Below are 25,583 nucleotides of genomic sequence, written 5' to 3'. Positions count from 1 at the left end.
CAGCAGCAGAGTATTGCGCTAATCACGATAAAATTCCGCGTGACTTTCTCTTTTTCCGTCTTCATTAACATTTTACACACTCTTCCCAAAAAAGAATCAAGAAGAAGAAGAAGAGTCTTCCCTCCTCCTTCACCAACAAAGAAAAAGAGAAAATCGGGGGGGTTGAATGATTTGTGTTTCCTTTACAAACGTCGGGTCCCGGCCTCTTTTTTAGAACATTCCAAAGAAAGACGCCAGAGGAGAAGTTAAAAAAAAAAAAAAAAAAAAAAATCAAAAGATAAAACGTTTTAATCTTTCTCGGAGGGGGAAAAAAAGGGGAAACAGGAGAAAGTAGGTTGCGGAGAAAGGGATAAAGATGATGATGGATAAACGAATGACCCCACTCTATTGTTAACTAACTAGGAGAAACGACCAACAAACAAAAGGGAAACAGTGAAAGGACATACTCACGCACGCAAAGGGAACCCGCAGTGAATGAACGACCCAGTCAGATGAAGTACCCAGAAAGAAGCCGAGAAATGTTCTCTCTCTCTCTCTGTGTGTGTTATTTGTTTGATAGGCGACCCGCCTATCGTGTGGTAGAATCGTCGTCGTGAAGTCGTGAGGTCCGGCTCACAAATCTTTTTAGGAAGCTCGCTGGGCCGTGGCTGGTGCAGGTGATTTGGCCAGGTCGTTGCTGGCGCCAGTATTGGCGGCGGGAGCCATCGCCTTCGAAGAAGAAGAAGGACCTGCTGAGTAGGTCAGTCGAAGGCATCCGATGAGATAGCACAGCCGCAGGGCCAGCTCCCAATTGAGGGTCACATAATCCATGATATCGGAAGGCTCAAGGAGCAGGAGAGATGGCCCGTCCACTTCGTACTGGAGAAGGCGATCGGCCAGGGGACGACAATCGGTGGACTGGAGGAAGCGCCAAACGTCGCCGGCCCGCCATTTATCCAGCGCAGGATCGGCGAGTTCCAGTCGACGGAAAACGGGGGCTGGATTCTTTTCTTCAACAACAACCGGAACCGGATGATGCGGTGCTTGACTTGGACGGCGATCTTCATCCGCACTGGCATGAGTGAGAGTCATCAGCGGAATCGGATTCTTCCTCGGACGTCCACGCCTCTTCTTGGCGGCTGGCTCCTCAGGTTCGCAAATTTGCTGCTGCTGCTGCTGCTGCACTGGATGATGTGATTGATCACCTGCCGCATCGTCATCGTCTTCATCGTCGCTGTGTTCGGCCGATTCAATGGCTGCCAGCGAGGCCGGACCCAATTTGGCGGAACTGTTATGTTGCTGCTGGAGTTCGGCGGCTGTCACCAGGTCCATTCCGGTCGGGAGGCTCTTGATGATGTCCACAAAACGTCGATGGCGCCAATTGGGGGCTTTCTTCTTGTGCTGCCAAACGGTTTTGGCCAGGATGCAGCAACGGTGCGGACACGGATCGCCCACCAATTCCGGAGCGAACAAGTACGGACAGCACTGGAGCTTGCCGCAGACCCAGCGACAGTATTCGGGTACGTCAGCGGCCGTCGAGGCCATCGGCACCGTCCCACGATACGTCGTCTGCCTGTACTTGGCTTTCAGCGGCTCCAGTTGCGTTCCAGGCGGAAGCGGATCGTTCGGCTCGCCCTGCAATTGTTTCAAAACGCTTCCAGGTTTGTAGGCGCCGTTGAGCAAGAGCGACAGAACTTCTTTCATCATCAAACTGATGGGCCCTGGACCTACGCTTCGAGGAAGAGCCGCCACGCGGATGCGACTCAGTAGAGGCCCAGTGAAACACCGGAAGTTGAAATAGATTTTCGGACACCAGTAAGAGATTCCGCCCGATCCGACCGGGGTTGATTCCACTGTCTCCGGGTTCTGTTCGGTTGAACTTGTTGATTCCTGGCATTTCTCTTCCGTCTCGATCGAATTTCCTTCGGGGATCGTTGGCGGATGTTCCGTTGACGGCGGAGGAATTACGGGTGGCGCTACCAACGACCAGCCGCTGTCATCACACCAACCAATTGGAAATAATTCTTGACTGGACACGGGCGCGAGAAATTCAAGCGGATGGCCGCCATCCGCCTCCGATTCCTTTTCCATGCGGATGCGTAAGAGTGTCCCCGATCGCTCAATGGTCGTTATGACGCCAACACAAACTTCCGTCGGTCTCCATGGGTTGACCACCTCCATGGCCATGCCCTTCAAGAAGCCGGATTCGTTTTCTTCGTCATTTGTCTGACTGCCGGAATCACTGACTTCCGGGCGGAAAACAGTTTCGACATAGCAAATAAATTGGCCTTCCGCTTCTTGACCGTCATCTGATTGCGGGTCAAATCGGATGAGTAATCGTTGCGGATCCACTACTTCGATAACTGTTGCCGGTCGTAAGGCGACTGGATTGGACGGATCGAGCGTTTCAATGCGGTCGCCAACGTTGCAGCAATGAGCCGGAACTTCTTGATGCAACTGCCATGGTTTACCGGTCACATTGAGGAGCTCGGCTGCCATGGTCGACCAGTTGTCATCTTCAAACTGCGAACGGATTTTTCCCGGCGGATTAAAGTTCCACTTAGGTGACTGCGAGGCGGCCCACCCTTGCCAGTGCAACCGAGGAGAAAGGCAAAATAGCCATTCGTGCTGTTGTTCTTCTATTCCATCGTTTACCAACGGCGAGTTCGTTGGTAGAATATATTTGAGCAACAGTCGGCCGCCAACATTGCGCATTACTGTAGCCGGCCAGACGGTGCGGGGTTCGTGCGAGTCTTCGACTTCGATCGTCATGCCAGTTTTCATTTGTTGAGCGGGGCTGAGTAACGAGGCTTCACAGTCGGCCGCTTTGTGCTCCTCTAGGAGAGAAGCGATAGCTCCTGATCTGAGGGGTTTCAAATCGGCTGGCGGCTCCAACGGCCATCCTCGGCTGCTGCTGTAGCCCACAGGGTGGATTTCCACTGACGATGGGTCGGTCCAGATTTCATTCGAGTCTTCTCGTCCAACATGCTTCAATCTAAGCACAATACAAATCCGTGGATTTCCACTGAATCACCTTGGGAAATAATTCAAATTTCTCTTCGCACAATAACAGCAGCTTTTTGTAAGGAAAAGCTGTGGGTGTTTCAAGATTTGTACATGGAAGGCGGGAACATTGAAAGCATGCAAAATGACGGGGTAGCACATGCTAGAAATTTGGGTTTCTTTTCGCAGGAAACTTACCTAAGAAATGGTCCACACTTCAGGGTAACATTGGCCAGCCAGAACCTGGGCCGTTGACTAGTCTGGACTTCCACCATCATCCCCACCTCAAGCAGACTTTGCTGACTATTGTCCACCTAAGTGGTTCAGAAAATGTGATGTTACGACAGCCAAAAAAAAAAAATGTTATTGAAGTAAACACACATTGATGAAAGTAAAGAAACTCAACTTACATGCTGGAAGGCAAAGTTTGGCGCCGCTTCCAGCTCCCTGCTTTCTAGGTACCGATCCCAATCGAATTTATCCTTGGAATCTGTTTCGCGAAACATGAAAAAGTTATCACGAGCCACAAGACGTGGAGTATTTAGATCAATTTTTATTTACCACGTAATGAATCCATTATTATATTAATTCACCCGAGCATAAGAGCGAAAAAGATTTTAAAATTAATTGTGTATTTTTCAAGCCCAAATTTCTCTCACCAGCTAGTCTCACAACAGCCAGTTATTCATATCGTCTGCATGACGTTGCCAAATCTCAAAATTCATTTCTCCATCGAGCGGTTTTCTAATCTTTTTCCATTCTTTTCTCTCAAATTGGCGATTTCTACACAGATTGCACGAATGCACGCACATACCAATCACTCAGAAATGATGCACGAGAAAATTTCTAGCCTTGAGGATAAAATATTGCGAAATGATGAAGTATAATAACACGAAAAAACTAGAATAATTGAGATTCGAAATTTCACGCACAAAAAAAGAAACTGCAAAAGAATCTGGTATTTTGTTACTATTCAGTTTATTAATATTTTTTTCTTTATCCATTATATAGCATTTCGGAGAAAACGGGCCATTATATATTTACTTTCTCCTTTATCTCGCGTAATGGAGGGTTCGGATAAGAAGAAAACTACTACCGGCACTGACGGACGAATGGAGTATCGAACGGGTTTTGTTATTTATTTTTTCTATTGCGTAGGATGATCCTGGCTGGACATGAGCGTTTCTCTGTCTTTGTCACTAGACCGACAAAGTCGTTATCGAAAATCCGATGCAATGCGATATCAATCACGACCGACGCAGTGGGTCTGAGACGGCCGATCAATGCGGAAGAGGCGCTCAGCTGGCGTGAAGTAGCCCTCGTAGACAACTGTTTCTGGACTGACGTCCTCGTGATAGTGGCCGCCTTCGCCGTGAGTGGAAAAGCAATGAGTGTGCTCCACCCGTAGATCCAGCCCCTGCAAATCCAACGCGGGAAATCCAGTCATTTCATTGGAAAAAAGGCAAAGAATAAATCAAGGCTACTACACTTAAGTATATACACATAAAAATCGGCCAGCTGGATAAAAAAGCTCTGGCAACTTTCAATCCATTCAAATGATTACGGGGTCGTGCGAGATGAACACGCTGAGGTTAATCAATGGCCCGGTGGCGTTGTAGAAGTGGAGCCAGTTGTTCACATCGGCGTCCGTCTGCAACGGACACGGGGAAAAGTCGGGCATGATGTGTAACCTGTTCAATGGATTATTTGGTTAGACGGCGCTCTCTGAATACACAATCACCCGCCACAACTTCTTATCTGCATAATGCAGAAAGAGAGAGACAGATAGATATTTATATATGTACCTGGCTTGGCCGTTTTCCAGCATGAACACGCCTCCCATACCTGCGCTTTCAAAAATGATTTGAAAAAGAGCATTTCAAGTGTCGGATAAATTTTATGAACTGTCGTGAAACGAAGGAATTCAAACGAGAAAAAATACAAAAAGAAAAACAAAATTTAAATCTGACCGACTGGTTTATCGCCGTAACGCTCTCGAAGGGTGTTGCGCATGCAGGTAACAAAGTTGTCTGGGCCGGTACGTTTTTGGCAGCGGATTCTGAGGACGGGCGTACGTGGGAGTCCGCGGGAGACCAACAGGTTATTGAGCAAAGAGCAGCGAGTCTGTTTCGGCGGCACGACGTGCAGAATTCTCCGGCCGGCCGGATCGACTGTGGCCAATCGGGTCCCGTTGTCGACGACCAGGCTGCTCTTGCCGGCCACCAGCGAGAGCGACAGATTAGTCATCATTTCGCAGTTGGTTTCCAGATGTTGCCACGGTCCGGCTCCGGCTCCAATCATCGAAACTGTGCCGTCCTTGACGTTCATCGCGGCCGGCAAATCGGCCAGATCGTAGATTCGATCGCGATGGACCGTTGGCACCAAATAAGGAACGCCACCTAAATCCACCAAAGATGGATCGCCACCTAAACCTAAATATCATTGCCATTGTAATGATAACCGTTGATATGATGCAGTGCGTATGCCAGCAACTATCAAGCCATTTACATAACCGAAAAAATAAAACAGGTTCAGTTATGAACTACAAATCCTTCCGGCAATTCTGACAACCGAGGGCGTATAAACTCTAGGATGAAATGTCGCTGAACTTTCCAGGGCGATGTATAAAAACGCCATGAAAAATGGGTCAAAACAAAAATAACTTTTGAGGAAAAATAAAACTAAAAGACATTCTTGAAATGTTTGCTTTGAATATATCAGATGGCGGTGTTCGATATTCTGCCTCCAGGCAACTCAAAATTCAATATAAATAGTCATCTGAAAATGGAGGCCAGATTTGTTGGTAGTACTGATGAATCCATTGTCATTGTTATACCCAAAAGAATTTGATTTTAGTAGGTCATGTGTCATTTCATGTCAGGAAAGAGGGAATCAAGAGAGAAACCAATATAGGAAATGTCTCAAATAGTATATACCAGGTGCAGTTAGGTGGAACGGCGATTGGCTCAGATCTGGACAGTCGACGACATCCACTTGGACAAAAGCGAAATGTAAGGCGAGGCCTTGACGAAGGACATTGGCCAGCTCGTCCAGCGGAGGCACGTGCAGTTGGCAGCTTTCCAGTGGCCAGCCTTTTTGGTTGGCGTCGTGCTCGTCGCCCATTTTGGAAGGAGGAGAAGAAGAAGAAGAAGTTTGTTGTTGTTCACTTTTATGCCCGACAAGTCTCGATGATCGATTCGCTCGAATTTGGCACACGACTACAAGATACTCTGACAAAGTTGGGCGATAAGATCAAAACCGAACGACGGTGGGCTCTGCTGACGTGTCCAAATCGATTCACGAGGCGAGTGATAGTCCCGTTGATAATCAGCAGCGTCAATAACATCCCATATGTTAAAAACAGACGCCCAAAAACACCTGAAAACACCGTCGAAATATCCCAACAACAACAACAACCGTGACTCCCTCTATCCGCTCGACGGCAAAGCTTTCTTTCCATTTTCACGAATCCAAAACACAACCAAAGAATCGATTTCTAAAAGAATAACCTCATTTCTGTTCCATCTCTTCTTTATAAGAGATAAAAACGACGAGGGCTTACGTAACAGGAAAGGCGAGCTCTATGGTTTATTTGTTAGTCTTCGTTTAAGGAAGGGGGGGGGGGGGGGGGGTTGTTACAACAACAACATCAACAAAGCTGAAGAACCGGGAAAAGTTGAGTACAGTCTAGATAGAAAAAGTAAAATAAAATAAATATAAACACTTCGCCTTCCAGGACGAAACAATAAACACGAAATTCGACAAACACTGTGGTTCTTTCATCCGACAGACGTCAATGGCTCCGAAGCGTTACGAGAGGTGGTGACAGCACATTTTACAGCAGCAACAACAACATAATATTATAACAACCAACCTAAATTATACCGTGTCTACCAGATTAATTCAACACCAACAACGTACCTTGCTGTATAACCAGGCCTGAATGCAAGAATGGGATTATACTGTTCCGAGTTCAAACCAAATCAGAAGAAATAGAAAAATGTGTAACTTTGCGTGTGTGGTTGTGTGTTTGTGCGCGGCATTCAAAATCGAGTGAGTGAGCTTGAATTTGTTATAATCAGTTAAATTTGCTTATCGGGAGTGGGGGGGAGGGTGGTGAAAGCGGGAAAAAAAAATCCACAAATTCAAAGGCTCTAAATGTGATTTTGTTTCCACGTTGTTGTAGTATTAGACTAAATTGAATTTCAGCAACTCGATTGTTTGTCCAGCGGCGCCTGCGGTTGCTGCTGTTGATGGATTTCTTTGAGCGGGATTTCGTCTGCGTTTCGGTGATTCTCGTTGTGATTGCGACGGTTGACGGACGTGCTGATGGTGTTTTGTCGCCGACTGTTTGAGCGGTGAGTGATGACGGTGGGGTCGTCCGACATGAGGGCGGTGCCAGCTCCGCGACTATTATTGCCAGCGCACATTGAGCCGCCGCAGTAGCTGACCGGCCCAGAGCGACTGATGATGGATCCGTCGCGATCAGCGCTGCAGCAGCAGAGCAGTCGGTTGAAATGCTTGCGAAAGCTGGTGCTGACGCAATAGAGGGCGATGGGGTTGATGCAGGAATTGATGTACGCCAAAACGAAGCCGGCGATCTTTAGGGTGTGCCAAAAACCGTCGTACTGCTGCAGAGCCGCCGGATGGAAGTAGAACCAAAGGAAGAAGACGTGGATCGGCAGGAAGCAGACGGCAAACAGGACCACAAACGACTATGTACAACCAGCGCGAGCCAAAGGTTAATGCACAACATCTCGACATTGGCGAATACAAATAGAAAGAACAACAGCGCGATATTAGAGAGTCGACGTGATCCGGACGGATATAATTGGATATATCGCAATATATAGCGGAGTAACACGCACAAACAATGATGAAGTGTGTCTGGAAATAGGAACAAGAAAAAACAGGCACTTACCAGCACCATCTTAGCGAGTTTGCGACGTGCTCGATTCTGGTTCGGTTGCTGCTGTTGTTGTTGTTGTTGTTGCTGGATCAAAAGAGCTGGATTGGTCTGTGTGTGCGCGTCCCACGCCGCCGATTATCAACAAAGAAAGTTACAAGAGTGAAGACTTGTAGACAAAAGGCGAAATTTATTTTGAATAGAGAGAGCACTCTAATCGCGAAAATACTAGTAGTAGCACTTTTGTCGTGAATAGTTCGACCGAGAAAAATGTTCTACCCCAACTTGGAAATTTTCAATGGCCAATTAAACGAAGCGAATCTTTAAGCCTCATCTTCAAGGGGGGGTTCAAAGAGGCGCATCAGCTTATGTTTTATATTGGACTGACAGGTTTTTCGGTTGATGAAAATTTCACAAATGGCGATGGGTTTTTTTAACCAGCCGCTGTCCCATCGAATCGAGTCTGAGCCGGAATTAATTACACGACGTTGATGAAGAGATTAAAAATAATCCCAACGTGACGGAGATTAAACTGCTGCCGTTATCTCTATTTCTCTAACGTGATTTTTTCTATTTCCAACTTCTTCTTTTTATTTCCCTCTTTTAGTTTGGCCCAACCTAGCCTGGAACACATCGGCGCATTGGGCCATTAAAACAAGTTGTTAAAAAGTTTATCTATAGTTTGACACTCGTATTTAAAAAAACAAGTTATTTTAAAGAAAAATAGAAAACTTTCAACTGTAAGAAATTTTAAGTTTTTTCGCTGGGGCGTGTTTTTCCTAGTGAAAGTCTATCCGAGACAAACAAAAGTCATAAAATAAAAGGAAAAAATCGACCATATGGTACCGTACGCGGCCGCTAGCCTACATACATGTGTGCCTGTGCCCGTCTGGTTCACTCTAGTGTAACTGCGTTCTTCCGCCTCAGATTTGTTAAGAGACGGAAGAGAGTGGCCGCTGGAAATTCTCCTTTCGGTTGGCGATGACGATAAAACAATACGACACCGATGCTGGGAGAGTGTGTTGGGCGTGGCAGCCACGAACTGCTGCAGCAGCAGCCACAAGTTTTCTGTACGACACGGGACGTTAAAAGCCCAACTGGATATATCCTGGATGTTGGAGCTAGCTTCCCTCTCACCAAAGAAAAATGCTCCGCATGACACTGAGCTCCTCCATGCCGAGTGCCTTTTTCTGTAACGGTAGGGTACACACCTCGTCGCCTATTCTACTCGGCCGCCATCTGTCCAAGATGATTCGATCGTGCCGATGAAAGAGATATGCCCAGTTGTCCTACTACTCTAAAAACAGAAAATATACTATAAAGGAGAAAGACACAGAGGTGTGTGTGGGAGAGAGAGAACTTTTCAGATTCTCAGTATTAAGCGACATCCATTCAAGTTTTCTTCGTACAACGCCGCACGTATTACATCGCGGTTGAGATCTTTCAGCGACTGGCCACCAGGATAGACTTCAAAAAGGACCATCTCCCCATAGGGTCTTTCACATTCTCTGTCCGGCTCTCCGCTTTTGTGTTTAACGAAGGCGACGCTCGACTTCGGCCAACATTTGCTGCTTCAGACACACGGTGGACGCTGGGCAACAATGGACCCAACCTGAACACACGGGGACCTGAACAATCGGTCGGGAACGACGGTCAGCTTCTCTTCTTCTTATTCCCGGCGCTTTGACAAGAATAAGAAATTCAAATTTATGCCCAGGCGAACAATAGGTACGCCTCACAAGAATATTCCAAGTTGGATCGGTTCATAATCAAATACGGCTGCCAGCTCCATCACATGGCATTAAATCATATTGGAATTTCGGAGAAGTAAGTACGTGAATTGTCTATACCTTGTTGGTGGAAGAAGCATCCGCTGGATATCGATGACGCACCGATGCGGTTGTTGTCAACGTCGCTTGCCCAGGGATATTCTGGACGCTATTCAAGAAAGAATTAAACGGAAATGAAACATTTACTTCTCAAGTAGCTACGGAGCGGAAATCTGTGAATTAATTGAACCTGCGCAGGAGATGGTAGGCCATGATTACGTAAAAAGTTCCGATGGTGAGTAACGGTAGGCAGTAGTGGAGTAGAAAGCGGAGTAGGATGACAAGTTTGGGGTAATTGGGTCCGAGTTCGGGAGGAAATGGGTAGCAGATGTAAATGTCGTTGAACATGGGCCCGATGAAGGTCCCGTTGGCGTCCATTTCCCTTTCTTCATCCGGAATCTTGGAGCCGTTGGCCTTCATCAAATGGGAAAACATGGCGGCCGGGGTGGCCAGTATCAAAGAAGTCACCCAGATGACCAAAAGACAGACGGTGACCACTTTGGACCTTGGGCCACTTACAAATGACTGAACGGGTCGCACGATGGCCGTGTACCGATCGAAGCTGAGCGCCGTCAGGGTGAAGACGGAAACGCCAACTGACGTGTCCTATACACACAAACACACAAAAACAAAACAGTTAAGGCAAGAGTAAATAGAGTCGTTAAAACCGCCGAGCTTTATTGACTGGCTTCCAAAAATCTTTCTCTGTATTCCATCCATCTCTGAAAGCATCTATTGCCTTTTTTCTTTTTCTTAAACCCTCCCGCCGGACTAAATCACCCGTGTCGAAGCAGCAACAACTTCCAGCCAGGAAAAACTATCGGGAATAGAAGACTGCTGGAAGTATAGAAAAACAGTTGGATTATGTACGGCCATCATTTAGAATTATTTACGAGAGTTTGAAAGTGGCCTGTGCCGTGTCTAAATCTTTCGGATGGCATCCGCCGGCTAAGGCAGTACCTACAAAAAACCATCAGACCTACATAAAAGTCGCTCCCGGTTTCAAGTTATAGTGTCGCCATGCTGGCCGGCGAAAACCCCAGGTGGAACGACGAAACCCGTTAAAGATTTTTCTAAATGATCAAACACTGGAACAACATCACCGACGATAAAAGATAAACAACGAAAAAAGCGTTTGACAAGGCCGCAGAGTTCATTAATGACTGCAGCGGGGTATATTTTTAGTCTTTTTACCTTGGCAAATTCAGAGGCTTTGCAGACAAACTCGCCAAAGGGCCACGAGTCCAGCGTGTAAACGGTGGACGTGAAGGGGACCGTGAAGATGAGGATCAGGAGATCGCCCAGCGCCAAATTGAAGATGAACGTGTTGGGGACGCTGCGCATTGACTTGTGACGACACAGGACGTAGATGAGGGACCCGTTGCCAAGGACACCGACCAGAAAGATGAGACTGAACAGGATCGGAACGACGTACGTTTCCGGTCGATCCCGGTACTCGATGTAGCCGTCCTCGTCATCATCTTCGTACATCGGCGACGACCAATTGGATTTGTTCATCGCCCACGATATCGATTCGTTCACCAGCACCTCGTCCAGCATCGCCAGAACCTTGATATTGTTGTCGTGTTGAATCGCTTTTAATGGCGAGCAGGTGCGCACCGGAAGAAAAGTTTGGGAACAAAATGAAAAAAATTTCGGACGCCATGATCGAATGAAAACATAAAATTTAAAAAGTTGAACAATACCGAGAAATCGGACGTGTACTCTGCACAAGGATTCGCCCTTGATTCTGGGAAATTCCAGTCCGCCCGACTTGGTTTTTAGAAGAAAAAAAAGGCGTCACGGCGTCGAAGAAATGAAATTCACAAGCCTCCGGCAATATAGTTGTTTTTATCTTTCTTCTTTTTCAATTTATTAACAAGGTGACTGTGCTGTCATTTCGTTATGGAGTATGCGCTTTTCCTCGGCGATATCGATATCCTGTGCCAAAAGAAAAATAAGAAAAGGACGACATAAGATATCTACGAAATGGAGAAACAGAAATCGTCATCAATAAATCGCGGGGAAATGAATAAACAATAATTCTAGCTAGCTGGCTGTTTTTCTTCCTCAAATTCCCCCCCACGACTGGATTCGGGATTTTCAATCCGCCGTGAAAGGTTCAATGGCGTGGGCACATAACAATCAATGATGAAGACTATTTTTTTTTTACGCCCCACTTGAGAGTATAGTAGTGCAGCCACCCACTCAACTGGAGAAACTCGCTTCCTCGGCCGAGCTGATTGAAGGTTTCGACTTTCCAGCTCGTTAGGACTGACGCGACTGATGTAAAACTTCTCACATTTCGTGGCAACACAAACTAATGGGAAGCACTAAAAGGCGAATCGCTGAGAAACAGCCAGGTCGCAACAACAACCCAAAAAAAAAAGCCAATTGAAAAAAGAAAGAAGAAGTATCTCTCTCGTGAGAGAGCTGGCAGCACCCCATTGAATTACCATTGGGTTCGTTAACTTGAAGGTTTGATCTAGTCAGCTCACTTCTTCCCTCCTTATATAATATCGACTCACACAACCACTCTGCATAATATTCACGTTCTGAATCGTTGATTTCTATTTTTCGAATCGAAATTCAATTCGGGAAATCCACCCGGCAAACAGCGAATAAGAAGCCGCATCTCATCGTCGGTAGACACTTCCAATCATTTCAAGAAATTCAATAAAACAAGACGATTTCGATTCACACTCGACTCGAGAGTTGTCTGGACTTGACTATGTTTGGCATCAGCTGATGTATACGATTGGAAATTCCGGATTTGCATGTCATCAGAAACTAAGATGGAGAAGATTCCAATGAAAAAGATAAAAGTGGAAAAGAAAGAAAGAAAAAGAAACTGTGTTAACATTTGAAGGGTGGCTTTAAACACGTTAGGTGAAATCAAATATTGATTCATGCGGTCTTATAAATTGGAATTTGGGGGTGCGCAACCCGACGTACACATATCGGATTAACCGGTAAAATCATTAGCGAAAATGAGAGATACAAAAGAAAAAGTGAAATAAATTCAAGACTACGCAGTCGAATGAGATGATTGGGGAGTGTAACAAAGGCCAGTTCTAATGTTGACGAATAGACTATTGTCTGTATCTATATTTGGCATGTGCAATGCCAACGTCTATTCTACATTGTTTCTTCTCTCAAATTTGGTCCGACGATGGATCATGTCGTGCAGGTTCGAAATTTAAGAGCGGCCTAATCAACTCGAAGGAGGGCCGCGGGATCGAGCCAAATATAACTGAATTCGGGCGATAAAGACCAGCAAACTATTACAAGAGGCGAGTCATTCATCGCCGTTGACTATTATCGAGCCATCCACGTGAGTCGCTCAAACTGCCGTTTCGTCTGTGCATACATCACGGCTGCCATACAAGTCGTGACTCGCTGACAAAGACAAATATAAAGACAAATCAAAGCCCAACGACAAAGGACTTACCAATGATCAAAAGAAAGAAGATCCTCCGGCAGCTGACGGATGCTAGATGCGACTAAACGTCCATTTCCAGCAGCAACGCAGTCGTACAACACAGACGGAGAAAAAACAAACCAAAGAAAAGTTTGTTGTCGGCAGGGCTGCTGCTGCCGTGACGACTAAGCGATAAATATACCGGCGAAGAGATGGGCTTAGACGATAGTCGTCGACGAGAGTCAAAAGTGGAAACACCAAAGTGGCAATCTTGTGCGTGTTATACTAGACACTACGGGCGGAGTAGACTGCACATCCATTGGATACGAAGGACGGAGAGACACTGAACCATTCTGTGAGAATCGGCGTCGGCTATGCTCGGCGTCGCTCTCTTCTATGCACGTACACTGAGAGAGAAAGAGAGTCTCCTGGAAAATAAAATGTCTAGTGAAATCTAGCGGCTGCGACTGCGTCACCTAATCCTACAGAATGGTGTCTGCGCCGGAGATATGCTGCTGCTGCTGTGAACGCAGCTAGACACAAAAGAGAGCAACTATTATATGGCTGTTACGGCTTGTCTGCACTTGTCCATCATTTGAAATAAAACATTTAGTGACACGAAAATAATAACATTCGCCCCCGGCCCCCTCCCCCCTCAACATAAACCTTCGTTACTAATTAATCGCCACCTGGAAAAAAAGATCTATACATAGCCCCAGTTGCACAACCCACCGACACGCAGCGTATTACAACACGGCTTATTACTCGACAGAGGTGCATATGTTTCTATCTAAATACAAGTGTTTATAGTAGGCTGATAGCGTCACTTACACAAAAAAAGGGGTTAAATCCGATAGCCAAAAGCGGGAAATACTATGGGATAACATTCGGCAGCTTAGACAGCGGGGGATATCATTAACTCCATTCCACCGCCCATAAACTATACAGCGAGCGAACGACGGCTTTATGTTTCAGTCTATCAATTCCGGCAGTCTTTTAATAAATTGCACGCTTCAATTTAGATAAATTCCAAAGCGGCAGTGATGCAGAAATGAACCAGAGAGCCGACAAGTTGTCAAGGTATGACAAGGACCGCCTACGATGAAAGTAGGAAAAAAAAAAAAAGAAATGAAAAGAAAAATGGTCGAATGTTTTTCTATAGCGAAAAAGTAGCGACAAATGTACGCGGTACGGCAGACATACAGAGTAATACAAACCCAAGTTGATTACACGCTGGATGCATTATGGATGCATTGCACACTTTGGTTGGCCGTCGCGAGTGGGGGGGGAATGGAGAGGGGGGGATCTATTGATATGTGTGCGGAAAGAAACTGTACAACGACCGGAACATCTGAGCATACCAACTACACCAACCCCTTTGTTCGTGACAACTTTATTTACTTAGATGGCGAAAACACGCAGTTTTTTTTTAAACGTCAAGTGTACTTGTAATTAAAAAATAAAAATGGGAGGGAGGAGCTATTTGGCTGTCTGTCTGCTCTGCCGGGCTGCTCCAATCCAATCTCACCAATATGACACGAAAACAAATTTGATTAGACGACACAACAGATGTCTGGCGTGATGGAATTATTCAGGTTGAATAGCTCGTCATCTCTGGATGAGAGCGTTTTATTAATAAGAGGCCGATGGGAGGCAATAGCAAAACCCTATTTCTAGAATAAAGACAACATCGAAATGGTTTGTATAGCGATGAAAAAGATCTTGACAGCAGCGTGGAAATGAAAAGTCGAGATTTATAGATACAAATTTATAGCCACAAATAAAAAAAGAGGGAAAAAATGTAGTAAGTTATTTCTTCCTTCGCAAAATTGGATGACGACGATGGATAAACCACAAAGACAAATGAATGTTGGGTTTTTATCGTTTAGATATATCACCAAAACTACCAATAAAGAGCAAGCTGTATAAAAAGAAAAATACGGGGGAGAAAAAACGTTTGGGGAAATTTTCTGCTAAAAAATTATTTTTTTTTTTTAACGACATACATGTGACATTCGGCCCGGAAGGTATATGTATTCACATCTCTTACACTCACGGGTTGAAAAGAAAAAGAAAAAAAAAGAGGCTTGGCTCTTTTCCCTCCATATCTTAAAGAGATCGTCAGCGAGTCCACCGAATGACAAAGGCACATTATTCAAATGCGGTCAGTTGAGTTTTGAGGTTACGACATAAAGAGTTTACGTGAAATTATTCGAATTGCGTATGCGCAGAGGGAAACCTTGGGGGTCCAACAACACAAAAGGACGGCAAAGGGAAAAACCACCGAGTTTATTCTATACAGCGATTGCTGTGAGTTATTTATATGCAGATGCACAAAGAGTTAAGGACTTGACAAAATCACGACAAATTCTCATTCCCTCCGCCCACTACAGCGACAAAGTGTTCTTTTTCGTAGAGCTCCTAACTGATTGGTGTGGTGGTGTTTGTTATTGTTGTAGTGGAATACCCCATCTATTGGTCGCTGAACAAAAGACGACAGACGTCAAAATTCAATTTTCTCTTGAAAGTCTAGTGCCACTTTAAAATGAAAAATTGATCAAGACAAAAAGCTTTGCTGGCACTTTCGAGGTATGTTTGCCAGAAAACTGGCCGGTTGATAGCTATCGACCATTTCGATTTATTTCTGGCGACATGGGCGATGATGAGATTCATTCGCATTGCCATTGAAATCTACACCACGTCACTAACGGTCACTAACGACCGAAAAACACAAAGTCGGATGACGTCTTGCGGTGATTCGGGGAGATTTTTAGTTTTATCTGACGGGCCGACCCGACAATCACCTGTCTGAGATCATTTGTAAGGAGAATGTCTCATGATTTCGTCAAGCGTTTAAATATGCGATCACAGTCACGAACGCTCGAGTTTGTTTAAGAACGCAAACAAGTCGTTCTGTATACATCGATTCATTCTATCAATGATTTCTTATCGAGCGTCGAGCGAGATGGGAGACAGTGTTTAAGCTGTTGCCCCCAGTCAGACTTATTTGAAAAGAAAATTACAAGGAAAGTTTGCTTTCAGATACCAGAGCACTCAAAGTCAACTGACTTTTGAATCGTGTGAGCTTAGAAATGAGGACGAGAAGAAAACAAATGCCACAACGAAAAGGGGATTTAATCGGGGCATCATTCAATCAAATAGACAGGAGAAAGACATCGGATTTACTGTTATCAACGATAAGAAAGCAAACAGTAGCGAAGAAAGGAGAAGGTAAAATCTCAATATGAAGGAACATCTGGAACCCCCCCCCCCCCCGCCCCAATGACACGTTCCATCAGTGAAACATCAAACTGCCGACATTTCCCCGTTGCTATGGCAACAAAGTGCCTGACCCGTTTTTATGAATCAAACTCAAAACGATATAAAAACCTATTCGACTGTTTAAGAAGGAAAAATGTCCGTTTAACTTTCGGGTTCAGCGAAACCAGACAAGAATTACACGCATCAAATATCCATCCCACATTTCCTTGTATATATATATGTAAATGAAATAGCCCTAGATATGGTAGATGAACACACTCGACAGTATAACATCAGGTATGACGTCGGGAAGAGTCTGTTGGCCAACACGAGACCTTGGTTAGATTTTTGCGTCTCTCTCGTACACACAAGGTACAATAGGTGTACATAGGGTGATCGAATACAGCAGGTATTCGATAACAAATGTGTTGACACTGCGGATTTCTGTGGACGGCCCAACCAGCGACGTATACAAGAGGCATATAGCGTACAGGGAATAAATGGCGTGGCACTACAAACTTGAAAGGGCCAAAAAGTTCCGTCTCGATTAGAAACGAGGGCATGTGTCATTTCTATAAATAGGACACGTCAGGTATGGTAAAAAGTTAATACTATCAAGTTAAATCAACAAAAATGGGCCTGATAATATTTTGTAGACACTGACGCAAAAGTTCGATATTTCGGTTCGTTTCGCCATCGAAAAAGAAAATGTGTTTGAGTAAGACGGCCAAGAAAAAGAGGGGAATTCTTTATGGGGCAAAAGTACAAACGTCCTGCAATTAAACAAATATTTCCCTGGCGTCGACGAGATAACATTGCGGGCGACCGTCTCACTTCATTGTGAAATATAAGCTCGTAAGCGTGACGATAAGCTGTTATTACGAAATTTCCCAGTCCGACTAAACGATACTGACTCTAGGACCTCGATCAAAATTTTTCAACTGGTAACCTATGCGTCATCAAGACACGTCCCGGATCTTTTTCATTCCCTGCTGCAACAGTGATAAAATAAAAAAGGCTCGTTCAAACATTGGGGAAACAACTGAACACCAGTCCAACTACATCATTTTACGAAACAGCAGAGCAGCTGCTATACATGAAATTGAAAACTTGGAAAGATAAGAAGAGGAAAAGCCGTGAGTTTAGAACGAGGGGAACATTTCAAAGCCATATACGATATAGGTATACTAGAGTTTCGAGATTTACATGGCGTATTTCAGCTATATTGGCTAATTGCCGCTAATTGCTCTACAATATGCGTTGCTATAGTATACGCGAGTTTTACGAACGGACGGTTAACATAATGGGAAATACATGCGCTCCACCGCTTGATAAGTTTCGTTTTTATTAGGGGTGAAACAACTAAGAACTCAAATTAAAATTAACAACACCTGATAATTTTGGCTATATAATGAGGTCGTCTGACTAAAAAATGTTACAATTTGAAACCTGCAAGTTGGTAAACGTGTTTTGCTGAGTTAGTAAGTAATTATAATTGGTCGCTATGGGTTTCATCAGTTGGCTGAAGAGTCTTGGATTTTGGACAAAAATGCTCTTGGGCGTGCTCGCAGTCGGCGTTGTCGTTACAGGTTTAATTTAAAAAAAAAGGGTTTTAATTTTCAATTAAATTAATAAAATATTTTTTCATTCATTTTAGTCATCACAGTTCCAATAACCGTAACCGCAAACAACCAGGAAGTTCCAGCTAAACCACCTTCTAACTCTTCCAGCACTTCCACCTCTACTACCACATCGTCTTCAACCAGCACAGTATCTATTACATCCACGTCATCTCTCCCCAGCACAATATCTACTAATGAAACACCTACTAGCACCACAGAATCTTCAACCAGCACAGAATCGACGGAATCTACCACCATATCACCAACAACCCCATCATCTACATCTCCAGAGTCTACAACATGGTAGATAGATTACAACCGAAGATAATCGTCTTTGATTCGCAAATACAACAAATATCCAGCGAAATATCATGGAAAACTTTAACTCTTAGTACTACCTAAAGTGCAAGTGAATGAAGATGTCAAATTTCAACCAAAGGGGTTGGGACATTTAAATATTTTTTTGATGCTGTAAAAAGTAATACCCATGTGAATAAAGGCCTTTTAAAATGGAACAGTTTTGATTTTACAAACGAGAAAGTGACGGTGTGGCGTCGGGTCCCTCTGTGTCGCACAAATTTCTAGTTGCACCTTTTGCTTGAAATGCTTCAAGTTAAAATATTTTCAACTTGATTTTGTTTACTCCTTTACTCACAGACAAAGACTTTTTGAGGTACAAAACCGGGCCTAATCAGCAGTCGTTCTACAAATGATTTATTTTTTAATTTTTAATTTTAAGTTTCCCATTTCCATTAGTGATTCAATGAATCCTTACTGAGTTTACAAACAAAAACGCAAAAAGAGAAAACAGTTCCAGTCAACGAGGAGGTACCTGTGTGGTGCGGTAGGGTCCTCTTGTCTGAGTCATACAATTTTTAGACGCGCTTTGCACTTGCTTGAAGTGTTTTAATTGTTTTGATACAATTGTTTCCCACAGACAAAGTTGTGAGGTACAAAAACCGACAAAAACAAGCCTGATCTGCAATCTTTTAACACATTATGAGTTAAACTTAATGAACTCTGACTAAGTCAACAAAAACGGCAAGAGAAAACAGTTGCAGTCATCCGCCTAGCTCAGGAATAATCAAACAACACCACCAAACAATCAAAAAGAAAGAATAGAGACGCAGTTTTCCTACCCTTAAGCCTGGGAAATTCGACTAGGCATCCACAACTGCTCCATCCGCAAAATAGTTGAATCCACCAGGATAGGAGAAAGGGTGTCCGTGTCCTCGTGAATACACCCACCACTCACATGGGTATAGTACACGAGGACATTTAAAGGAAGGGGAAGAAGAAATATCCGTATTCCGTAACTCGACCGACATCGGTAGTTTCTTCAATGAAACGGGATGCTGTTTAGAGTGTTTACCTAAATAAAAATAGAAAATGGGTTACGACAAATATTGACTGAAACAAGAAGGAGAAGTTGAAAATGAAACAGTGGATAAACCCCTTATTTTTAATAAATGGGAGAATTGAATGTAATACACTGCATTTGTGCAAGTCATACATAATTAAAATAACTAGCAGGTCGCAGGAACAAAAGCAACACAAATCATTATCCTAGCGATGATACTGAGTTTGTTGACAGCTCAATATCAGCACAAGTAAAATGTGGTTTATGATGGTTGTGGTTAAGATGGTTGGCTAAGGCTTCAAATCTGCACAAAGCAGCTGAAGGTTATCCTACATAATGCAAACAAACTGCCATCAGCCCATCAGGTAACATCACAAATTGTGCAAATAGAAAAGAACAGGTTTCTCTTCTATTTAATAACTCCACAATCCCATAATCATGTAAATGATATGATAATCCCATTTGTATTTTGTATTCTTAGTTTTAATTACCTACCTAATGATAACTTGTAACAAATTAATAACTAACAATTTAACACAACAAAAGCAGAGTAGCAGACGACACTTAATCCCCCCAAATGCAAACCGCTCAAAAACAATAAAACAAAGAAAAGGCGGTTTTCTCAAACGCGCTCGACATCCGCTGAACGGATGGGATATCACAAGTTGTGCCCCCCCCCCCCCCCTACCACAGTCATGATCCAAGTAAAAATTTGAACTAAAACCGCATATATTATTACTTTAATATCAAAATTGCTACAATAAGACCCTCCAAGAACTCGTGGAAGCCGGAATAGACTGAAGAGTAAATAAACTTGTTGTTAATTCGTGCTTTAGCTTCACGGCAAAATACGAAAATTTGTACACTGATAAATAGATCGTTCAAAAATAAAATTCAAACCTGATCGACTTATTAAGATGCAGAAGACGACAGGTATATGAAGGATAAAGATAGATCGTTCCCGATAGATCCATCGGAATAACTTCGAGAGAACAATCGGAACGCCAATCATTCTACACAGTTTCATCAAACAACAGTAGCTGGTTGAAAACTTAGAACGATAAGCTTATGAGCATTAGTGAGCTTTGAACCATGAGAACATTTCAAAGCCACAAAACACGATTTCGATTTTCATGCTCATCTTGTTCAAGGTAATTTTGAAAGTGTTTTTACGGTACAATCCCGATTGCCACCCATCATTTTCTAGATAAAGTATCAGAACAAAAGTGAAAAAATAAAAAAAATGTCTGTCTTACCTGCTCAAAAGCAAATAACGACTTGGCATCGTACCAACGGCGTCTCCTTTCATTAAAGCCGGTGCGGTTTACAGGACATGCCGATGTATCCAAGGCCAAAATACGGACGTGAGAAACGCTACTTGGACCAATGGACGGTTTAAAGATAATGAGAAAAACAAACTCTCTTCCTGATAATTTCGATTTTAATAGTGGAAAATAAAGTAACTCGTAATGAAAACGTTCTAATTATCAATTAGCTCTTTTCGTCATTGTTCAATCCTCTATATAGTCGCACAGGCTTTAATTCAGTAAAAGTAGATTACTCTGTTTCCACGTATGTGCTGGTTTATCAAGACACGTTCCTGAGTCGAGAAGTTTGTCGAAACAACACTCGAACATCACTATGAACGAACTCGTTGGATACAGAGATTTGGTTTGGGAATGGATACCACTTGGAAGGCCGAGATGGCCTTTCTTTCATGGTCACACACCATGGGAGAGTGTTATAACATATCCGGGGAAGCAGTCGAGCATAAAAGTGTTCGGTGATCGTAACAACAAATCATTTGATCGCCTAAAGTACAATATTGTATTAGCACAACTTAATGTTCAAACCGAGTTTAATGTTAAATAAATCACTACGGTTATTATTCAAGCACTAATTCAAACCATGCGTATTTACAGCTGGGTTTCAACAGACATTGTTGTCAAAAGTTGAGTGCATCTCACAATCTGTAATATTGACTCTTTCCAGAGTTAAAAATGATCTCATTTATTCGAACGAAAACGAATCGACCACAGATGTTCGTCAATAAGCAGCCAATTTATCAGTTAAGCAGAACTGAATGACGGAATAGCTGAGACGGGAAAAATAAATAAAAAAATCTTACGGGTAAAGTTCAAACAGGAGCGGGAAAAAAACGAAAGGAAAAGATGTCGCAATAACTAAAGTTCCCTACAGTTTTCCATTGCGAAATTACGGACAGCACTTTGTGTTCTGTGGCGAACAGTGCGGTTATCTTCAATAAATAAGTTAACCTAATTGATGATTAAGCTGCAATTTTCAGTTTTAACGCTAAATAAAAAATTGAATGTAGCAATTGTTTGAGTTTTTTTCAAATTGAGAATGCACTGTGATAGGGCCTTATTTCTTTTCTTATCTTTTTACTGGCTTAGCCATTAGCCACATGCAGCAAATCGCTCCAAACTTCTATCCTGATACGAAGTTCAAATAAACTATCTCCAGCTGATAATCTGTACTATAAAGAGGTTGTAAAATTGAACGAATGTAGCATTTGAAGCCTGCAAGTCGGTAGCACACGAATTATTTTCCGAGTCAAGTAATTCATTCATCGTCATGGGTTTAATCAGTTGGCTGAAAGGTCTTGAATTATGGGCCAAAATTCTCTTGGGCGTTCTCACAGTCGGCGTTGTCGTTACGGTAATATTTTTAGATAATTACTTTAAAATATTTAAAATAATTTAATTATTATTTTACTTTTTTATTTTATGTTAGGTAATTACTGTGCCGATTGTCGTAACATCTAACAATACAACTGCTGCCACAGAACCGACCACAATTACTACAACTCCGATCACAACAGTATCTACTGGAACATCTACTGATGTAACCAGCACTACCAAGGAGCCAGCCACAACAACCACAACTACACCAGCAACCCCAACTCCTACCCCAACTCCAACCCCAACCCCAACTCCAACCCCAACTCCAACCCCAACCCCAACCTCAACTCCTACCCCAACACCGACCCCAACTCCAACCCCAACACCGACCCCAACTCCAACCCCAACTCCAACCCCAACCTCAATTCCTACCTCGACCCCTTCCCCGTCAACCTCGGAGACAACCGATGCACCCACCGACACATCAACAGAGGCATCGACAGAGGCATCAACAGAGGCATCAACAGAGGCATCAACTGAGGTATCAACAGAGGCATCAACAGAGGCATCAACAGAGGCATCAACAGAGGCATCAACAGAGGCATCAACAGAGGCATCAACAGAGGCATCAACAGAGGCATCAACTGAGGTATCAACAGAGGCATCAACAGAGGCATCAACTGAGGCATCAACTGAGGCATCAACTGAGGCATCAACTGAGGTATCAACAGAGGTATCAACTGAGGTATCAACAGTGGTACCAATCAACGATCTGGAAAACAGCGAAATGTTATGGAAAGCTCTATGGACTGCCAAAAAGACAAATAGGAGTGCATTGGAAATAGGTCCATCAGGTTTTCTACAAAAGGAGTTTGGACGTTCGAGATAAATTCTGGCGCCAACCAATTGGTAAATAGTAAATAGGACCGTTTGTGAAATAATAAGTTTGATTTTACCAGATTTTACAAACAAAGCTGGTGTCAACTCATTTTGTCAGCATTTATCATTTTTCTTGTCCATATAGTTGATTGGGGTTCAAACGATAATTATGCGTCTCTATTCTATTTCATGTTTGCCAGCTTAATAGGATTCAATAAAAGTTTTAAGAAAGTAATCCCACATTATCATTTGAACAACAAAATCTAAAAAACTTTAATTGATCAACAGATCAATAATTTCATCCGGTCTCAACAATTACGGTCACTGCTGAAACCGAATTACGACCATAATTTGTCTGTAAAAACTGCTAGTGTAGACCCAGCTTAATATCAGCCAACACCAGCATGATAGGTAGAAATGTACAATGAAGCTCACACTTTGCAGTGTTCTCAAATTCTTCAATAGTCAAGCAAAGGGATCTCCTCCGTGATTCAGTGAACATCACCTAATAAAATCTATCACATTAACACATTAACACAGTTATTAACACAAATTTATCAAAACACAAAACAAAATTACTTTAATTACTCTGGGACGAGACGTACAGTCAGCTGCCAGCCCGTACAGGTAACAAAAGACGACATTTCGGCAAAATGGACAGCAGTTTCAGCCCACACGATCAGATTATTTGGTCAAGGACTCAAGGGGATATTTAAAATAACATTTAGTAAATTTAAGAAATCCCTAGAATCACCTATTGCCTATTACCTGTGCTATTACTTTTCATGGCTGCAAATAGGAAATACTGTATGTAAGACAACATAAATCGTACATTTTCATTAAGTGCCATGAAGGCATGAACTATAAGCTAAAGCGGGGTAACGATGGCAACCAAACGCCAAGATTTTAAACGTACCTGGCTACCATTTCATCATCTAGTGGCCGAAAAATAAACTAAATTCTCTGCCCGACGCACAATCAGCATCGGCGCACTTTTTTTTGTAATAAGGCTCATCGTTTTAAGATTTAAGTCTTCTAGAGGCAATTTTACTCATTTGGTTGACAAATAAAATTTGCCGTTTTAATTGTATTACGGGTGATACGAAAGTTACTGAATTAAGTTAGCCTGCATCGACATCCCTCAAGAAACTTTCACGAATTATGTGGCATAATTGTCGTCGACGCATTTTTAGTTAAAATATCTACATTTATTTTAAATTATGTGACATATTTCGGAATAACTCCTTTACATTACAAACGCTCCAAGCAAGCCGTTCGCGCAAGAGTATATATATTTTTAAATAATTTTAAGTTATCCAAAAATGAGATGCACTTACGAAAAATCAAGATTTAACATCGAAATTGTGATGTAGAACTTTTTACTAAGGATTTTATAAATTATGCCTAACACATTTTTCAATCTACCAATTAATTTTAATTTGAAATATAAAAATATTACAATTAGGAACAAATGTTATGATTGTTCTGAAACTAGGCTAACAGCAAATAAATTGTGGTTTTGATTTTTCAAAAATGCAATTGAGCAATAATTATTTGTAATGAAACCATATCAAATTAAGTAACATAATTTGTATTTCATACATTGTTTGCTTTTTTGGAAATACAACTTGCCATTTTTTCTTGGCAGATTATTTTACTTGGTACCAGTGGAAAGCAGGGCAATAAGACCACTTGAGAGGCCTACAGACAGGATGTAGTTGCTGTAAAAAAAAAATACATTAATTAGAAATGGAAATATAAAATTCATGTTGGAAATATTTCTACTTACAAAGAAGGTGAAAAAGATTTCAGGATGAAGAAGCTTAATCCAATCACAACTGCAAGGAAAACAGCGTTGTTGTAGAAAATAGAGAAAGTTGTGGCTTCATAGTCAGAAACTTCATTCTTCTTCCACAAAACCCTACACAATATCAGCGAAAGTTAGCGATGAAATATATATGTTAACACTTAGTTATTACCTTTCATCCTTTTCTTTCTTGTTCATCTTCTTATCTTCAGAAATCATTTTTGAGATTTCACGACTAATGGCATCCTCCCTCTTCACAGCAACCTATTTACATTCAACATTACATAAAATTCAGCACAGGGAAACGGTAAAACTAAAAAATACCTTGTGTTTCAAGACAAATTTGGTCTTCTTGTAAGCAAAGGAAACCAAATAGGTGCTCAGACAGGTGATGATGAGAAAAAGTGGGGAGGAAGTCAGCAGGTCCATAAAATGAATTCTCCAGAACAACCCTGCAATTTTATACAGAATTAGGCACAATAAATAATCTGGTAGAAGGAAATAGACACAAGATAATTTTGGTTAGGTTTCACTCACAAATTGGAATAGCAGAAACGATGAATGCATTGCCGTAAAACAAGGCGTTCGATTTTGTTGAAACATTTCGGCTGAAATCTTGTAAAAGAATTTCTTCTTCTTTGGAGAGGGCTTTTTGCTTTTGAGTCATTTTCACGGCGCTGTAATTTCCAAAGTCTAGAAGCAAAAAAATATATGAACCGTATGACAGCAAGAAGAATCTGTCGGCAGTTTAAAGCATACCCTGAAGAGGCCGAAAAACGAGTGACAACTAAGCTGAAAATCGCGCCACCTTTCAGCTGAGGCTTAAACTAATCTTGACGTGTAGATATTCTCAGGTTGGCCAACACACATTGAA

The 25,583-nt window shown here is 42.7% G+C and overlaps 6 protein-coding genes across 11 annotated transcripts; 2 read left to right on the top strand and 4 right to left on the bottom strand.

The window, feature by feature from the left end:
• Nucleotides 1-258: 258 nt before the first annotated feature.
• LOC124348875 (scm-like with four MBT domains protein 1) lies at nt 259-3,983 on the bottom strand. The gene is made up of 4 exons (XM_046799239.1): nt 3,544-3,983; nt 3,393-3,472; nt 3,181-3,296; nt 259-2,974 (listed from the first exon to the last, which is right to left on the bottom strand). Exons 1-4 carry the CDS (start codon nt 3,557-3,559, stop codon nt 625-627), a joined length of 2,562 nt encoding a protein of 853 aa, XP_046655195.1. The 5' UTR covers nt 3,560-3,983; the 3' UTR covers nt 259-624.
• Nucleotides 3,984-4,116: 133 nt separating this feature from the next.
• LOC124349036 (ester hydrolase C11orf54 homolog) lies at nt 4,117-6,425 on the bottom strand. 3 transcript variants are annotated; one of them, XM_046799528.1, is made up of 5 exons: nt 5,919-6,425; nt 4,953-5,414; nt 4,788-4,827; nt 4,547-4,673; nt 4,117-4,399 (listed from the first exon to the last, which is right to left on the bottom strand). In XM_046799528.1, the coding sequence occupies exons 1-5, from the start codon at nt 6,103-6,105 to the stop codon at nt 4,226-4,228; spliced, it is 990 nt and encodes a 329-aa protein (XP_046655484.1). In that variant the 5' UTR covers nt 6,106-6,425; the 3' UTR covers nt 4,117-4,225. The 3 variants fall into 3 exon arrangements, 1 of the variants encoding a protein (XP_046655484.1); XR_006920092.1 differs by having other exon boundaries at nt 4,273-4,399; nt 4,470-4,673; XR_006920093.1 differs by having other exon boundaries at nt 4,274-4,399; nt 4,484-4,673.
• Nucleotides 6,426-6,545: 120 nt separating this feature from the next.
• Nucleotides 6,546-21,788, bottom strand: LOC124348982 (neuropeptide CCHamide-1 receptor-like). Of its 2 annotated transcripts, XM_046799422.1 has the most exons (9): nt 20,282-21,788; nt 19,161-19,393; nt 13,169-13,566; nt 11,424-11,658; nt 10,912-11,312; nt 9,908-10,323; nt 9,739-9,826; nt 7,904-7,999; nt 6,546-7,697 (listed from the first exon to the last, which is right to left on the bottom strand). In XM_046799422.1, the coding sequence occupies exons 5-9, from the start codon at nt 11,275-11,277 to the stop codon at nt 7,188-7,190; spliced, it is 1,476 nt and encodes a 491-aa protein (XP_046655378.1). In that variant the 5' UTR covers nt 11,278-11,312; nt 11,424-11,658; nt 13,169-13,566; nt 19,161-19,393; nt 20,282-21,788; the 3' UTR covers nt 6,546-7,187. The 2 variants fall into 2 exon arrangements, with proteins under 2 accessions (XP_046655378.1, XP_046655380.1); XM_046799424.1 differs by lacking the exon at nt 13,169-13,566.
• Nucleotides 17,848-18,384, top strand: LOC124349127 (putative uncharacterized protein DDB_G0283467). Its single transcript, XM_046799643.1, has 2 exons — nt 17,848-17,988; nt 18,057-18,384. Exons 1-2 carry the CDS (start codon nt 17,904-17,906, stop codon nt 18,326-18,328), a joined length of 357 nt encoding a protein of 118 aa, XP_046655599.1. The 5' UTR covers nt 17,848-17,903; the 3' UTR covers nt 18,329-18,384.
• A 111-nt stretch (nt 21,789-21,899) lies between the features above and the next one.
• Nucleotides 21,900-23,129, top strand: LOC124349054 (putative uncharacterized protein DDB_G0290521). Of its 2 annotated transcripts, XM_046799551.1 has the most exons (3): nt 21,900-22,060; nt 22,136-22,502; nt 22,791-23,129. In XM_046799551.1, exons 1-3 carry the CDS (start codon nt 21,977-21,979, stop codon nt 22,910-22,912), a joined length of 573 nt encoding a protein of 190 aa, XP_046655507.1. In that variant the 5' UTR covers nt 21,900-21,976; the 3' UTR covers nt 22,913-23,129. The 2 variants fall into 2 exon arrangements, with proteins under 2 accessions (XP_046655507.1, XP_046655506.1); XM_046799550.1 differs by having other exon boundaries at nt 22,136-23,129.
• Nucleotides 23,130-24,477: 1,348 nt separating this feature from the next.
• On the bottom strand, nt 24,478-25,560 carry LOC124349099 (translocon-associated protein subunit gamma-like). Of its 2 annotated transcripts, XM_046799611.1 has the most exons (6): nt 25,469-25,560; nt 25,247-25,402; nt 25,034-25,161; nt 24,882-24,973; nt 24,692-24,823; nt 24,478-24,623 (listed from the first exon to the last, which is right to left on the bottom strand). In XM_046799611.1, exons 2-6 carry the CDS (start codon nt 25,374-25,376, stop codon nt 24,557-24,559), a joined length of 549 nt encoding a protein of 182 aa, XP_046655567.1. In that variant the 5' UTR covers nt 25,377-25,402; nt 25,469-25,560; the 3' UTR covers nt 24,478-24,556. The 2 variants fall into 2 exon arrangements, with proteins under 2 accessions (XP_046655567.1, XP_046655566.1); XM_046799610.1 differs by lacking the exon at nt 25,469-25,560 and having other exon boundaries at nt 25,247-25,462.
• Nucleotides 25,561-25,583: the final 23 nt, after the last annotated feature.

This window comes from Daphnia pulicaria, chromosome 7 (genome assembly GCF_021234035.1).
Source record: "Daphnia pulicaria isolate SC F1-1A chromosome 7, SC_F0-13Bv2, whole genome shotgun sequence".
Classification (NCBI taxonomy): domain Eukaryota; kingdom Metazoa; phylum Arthropoda; class Branchiopoda; order Diplostraca; family Daphniidae; genus Daphnia; species Daphnia pulicaria.
The sequence above is the reverse complement of the archived record's forward strand: the minus strand, read 5'-3'. Positions and strand labels throughout refer to the sequence as shown.

What these genes read in the sequence shown, in the direction of transcription:
- LOC124348875 (XM_046799239.1), bottom strand. An exon ending in CAAACTTTGCCTTCCAGCAT is followed by an intron (nt 3,297 to 3,392) that starts GTAAGTTGAGTT and finishes TGAACCACTTAG; the next exon opens with GTGGACAATAGTCAGCAAAG. An exon ending in AAGTGTGGACCATTTCTTAG is followed by an intron (nt 2,975 to 3,180) that starts GTAAGTTTCCTG and finishes TATTGTGCTTAG; the next exon opens with ATTGAAGCATGTTGGACGAG.
- LOC124349036 (XM_046799528.1), bottom strand. Translation starts at nt 6,105, where the DNA reads ATGGGCGACGAGCACGACGCCAACCAAAAAGGCTGGCCACTGGAAAGC. An exon ending in GTTCCACCTAACTGCACCTG is followed by an intron (nt 5,415 to 5,918) that starts GTATATACTATT and finishes AATGATATTTAG; the next exon opens with GTTTAGGTGGCGATCCATCT. An exon ending in TGTTCATCTCGCACGACCCC is followed by an intron (nt 4,400 to 4,546) that starts GTAATCATTTGA and finishes TTGGATTTGCAG; the next exon opens with GGGCTGGATCTACGGGTGGA.
- LOC124348982 (XM_046799422.1), bottom strand. Translation starts at nt 11,277, where the DNA reads ATGCTGGACGAGGTGCTGGTGAACGAATCGATATCGTGGGCGATGAAC. An exon ending in AAGCCTCTGAATTTGCCAAG is followed by an intron (nt 10,324 to 10,911) that starts GTAAAAAGACTA and finishes TTGTGTGTATAG; the next exon opens with GACACGTCAGTTGGCGTTTC. An exon ending in GCCTACCATCTCCTGCGCAG is followed by an intron (nt 9,827 to 9,907) that starts GTTCAATTAATT and finishes TTTCTTGAATAG; the next exon opens with CGTCCAGAATATCCCTGGGC.
- LOC124349127 (XM_046799643.1), top strand. Translation starts at nt 17,904, where the DNA reads ATGGGTTTCATCAGTTGGCTGAAGAGTCTTGGATTTTGGACAAAAATG. An exon ending in AGTCGGCGTTGTCGTTACAG is followed by an intron (nt 17,989 to 18,056) that starts GTTTAATTTAAA and finishes CATTCATTTTAG; the next exon opens with TCATCACAGTTCCAATAACC.
- LOC124349054 (XM_046799550.1), top strand. Translation starts at nt 21,977, where the DNA reads ATGGGTTTAATCAGTTGGCTGAAAGGTCTTGAATTATGGGCCAAAATT. An exon ending in CAGTCGGCGTTGTCGTTACG is followed by an intron (nt 22,061 to 22,135) that starts GTAATATTTTTA and finishes ATTTTATGTTAG; the next exon opens with GTAATTACTGTGCCGATTGT.
- LOC124349099 (XM_046799611.1), bottom strand. Translation starts at nt 25,376, where the DNA reads ATGACTCAAAAGCAAAAAGCCCTCTCCAAAGAAGAAGAAATTCTTTTA. An exon ending in AATTTGTCTTGAAACACAAG is followed by an intron (nt 24,974 to 25,033) that starts GTATTTTTTAGT and finishes GAATGTAAATAG; the next exon opens with GTTGCTGTGAAGAGGGAGGA. An exon ending in AAGAAAGAAAAGGATGAAAG is followed by an intron (nt 24,824 to 24,881) that starts GTAATAACTAAG and finishes GATATTGTGTAG; the next exon opens with GGTTTTGTGGAAGAAGAATG.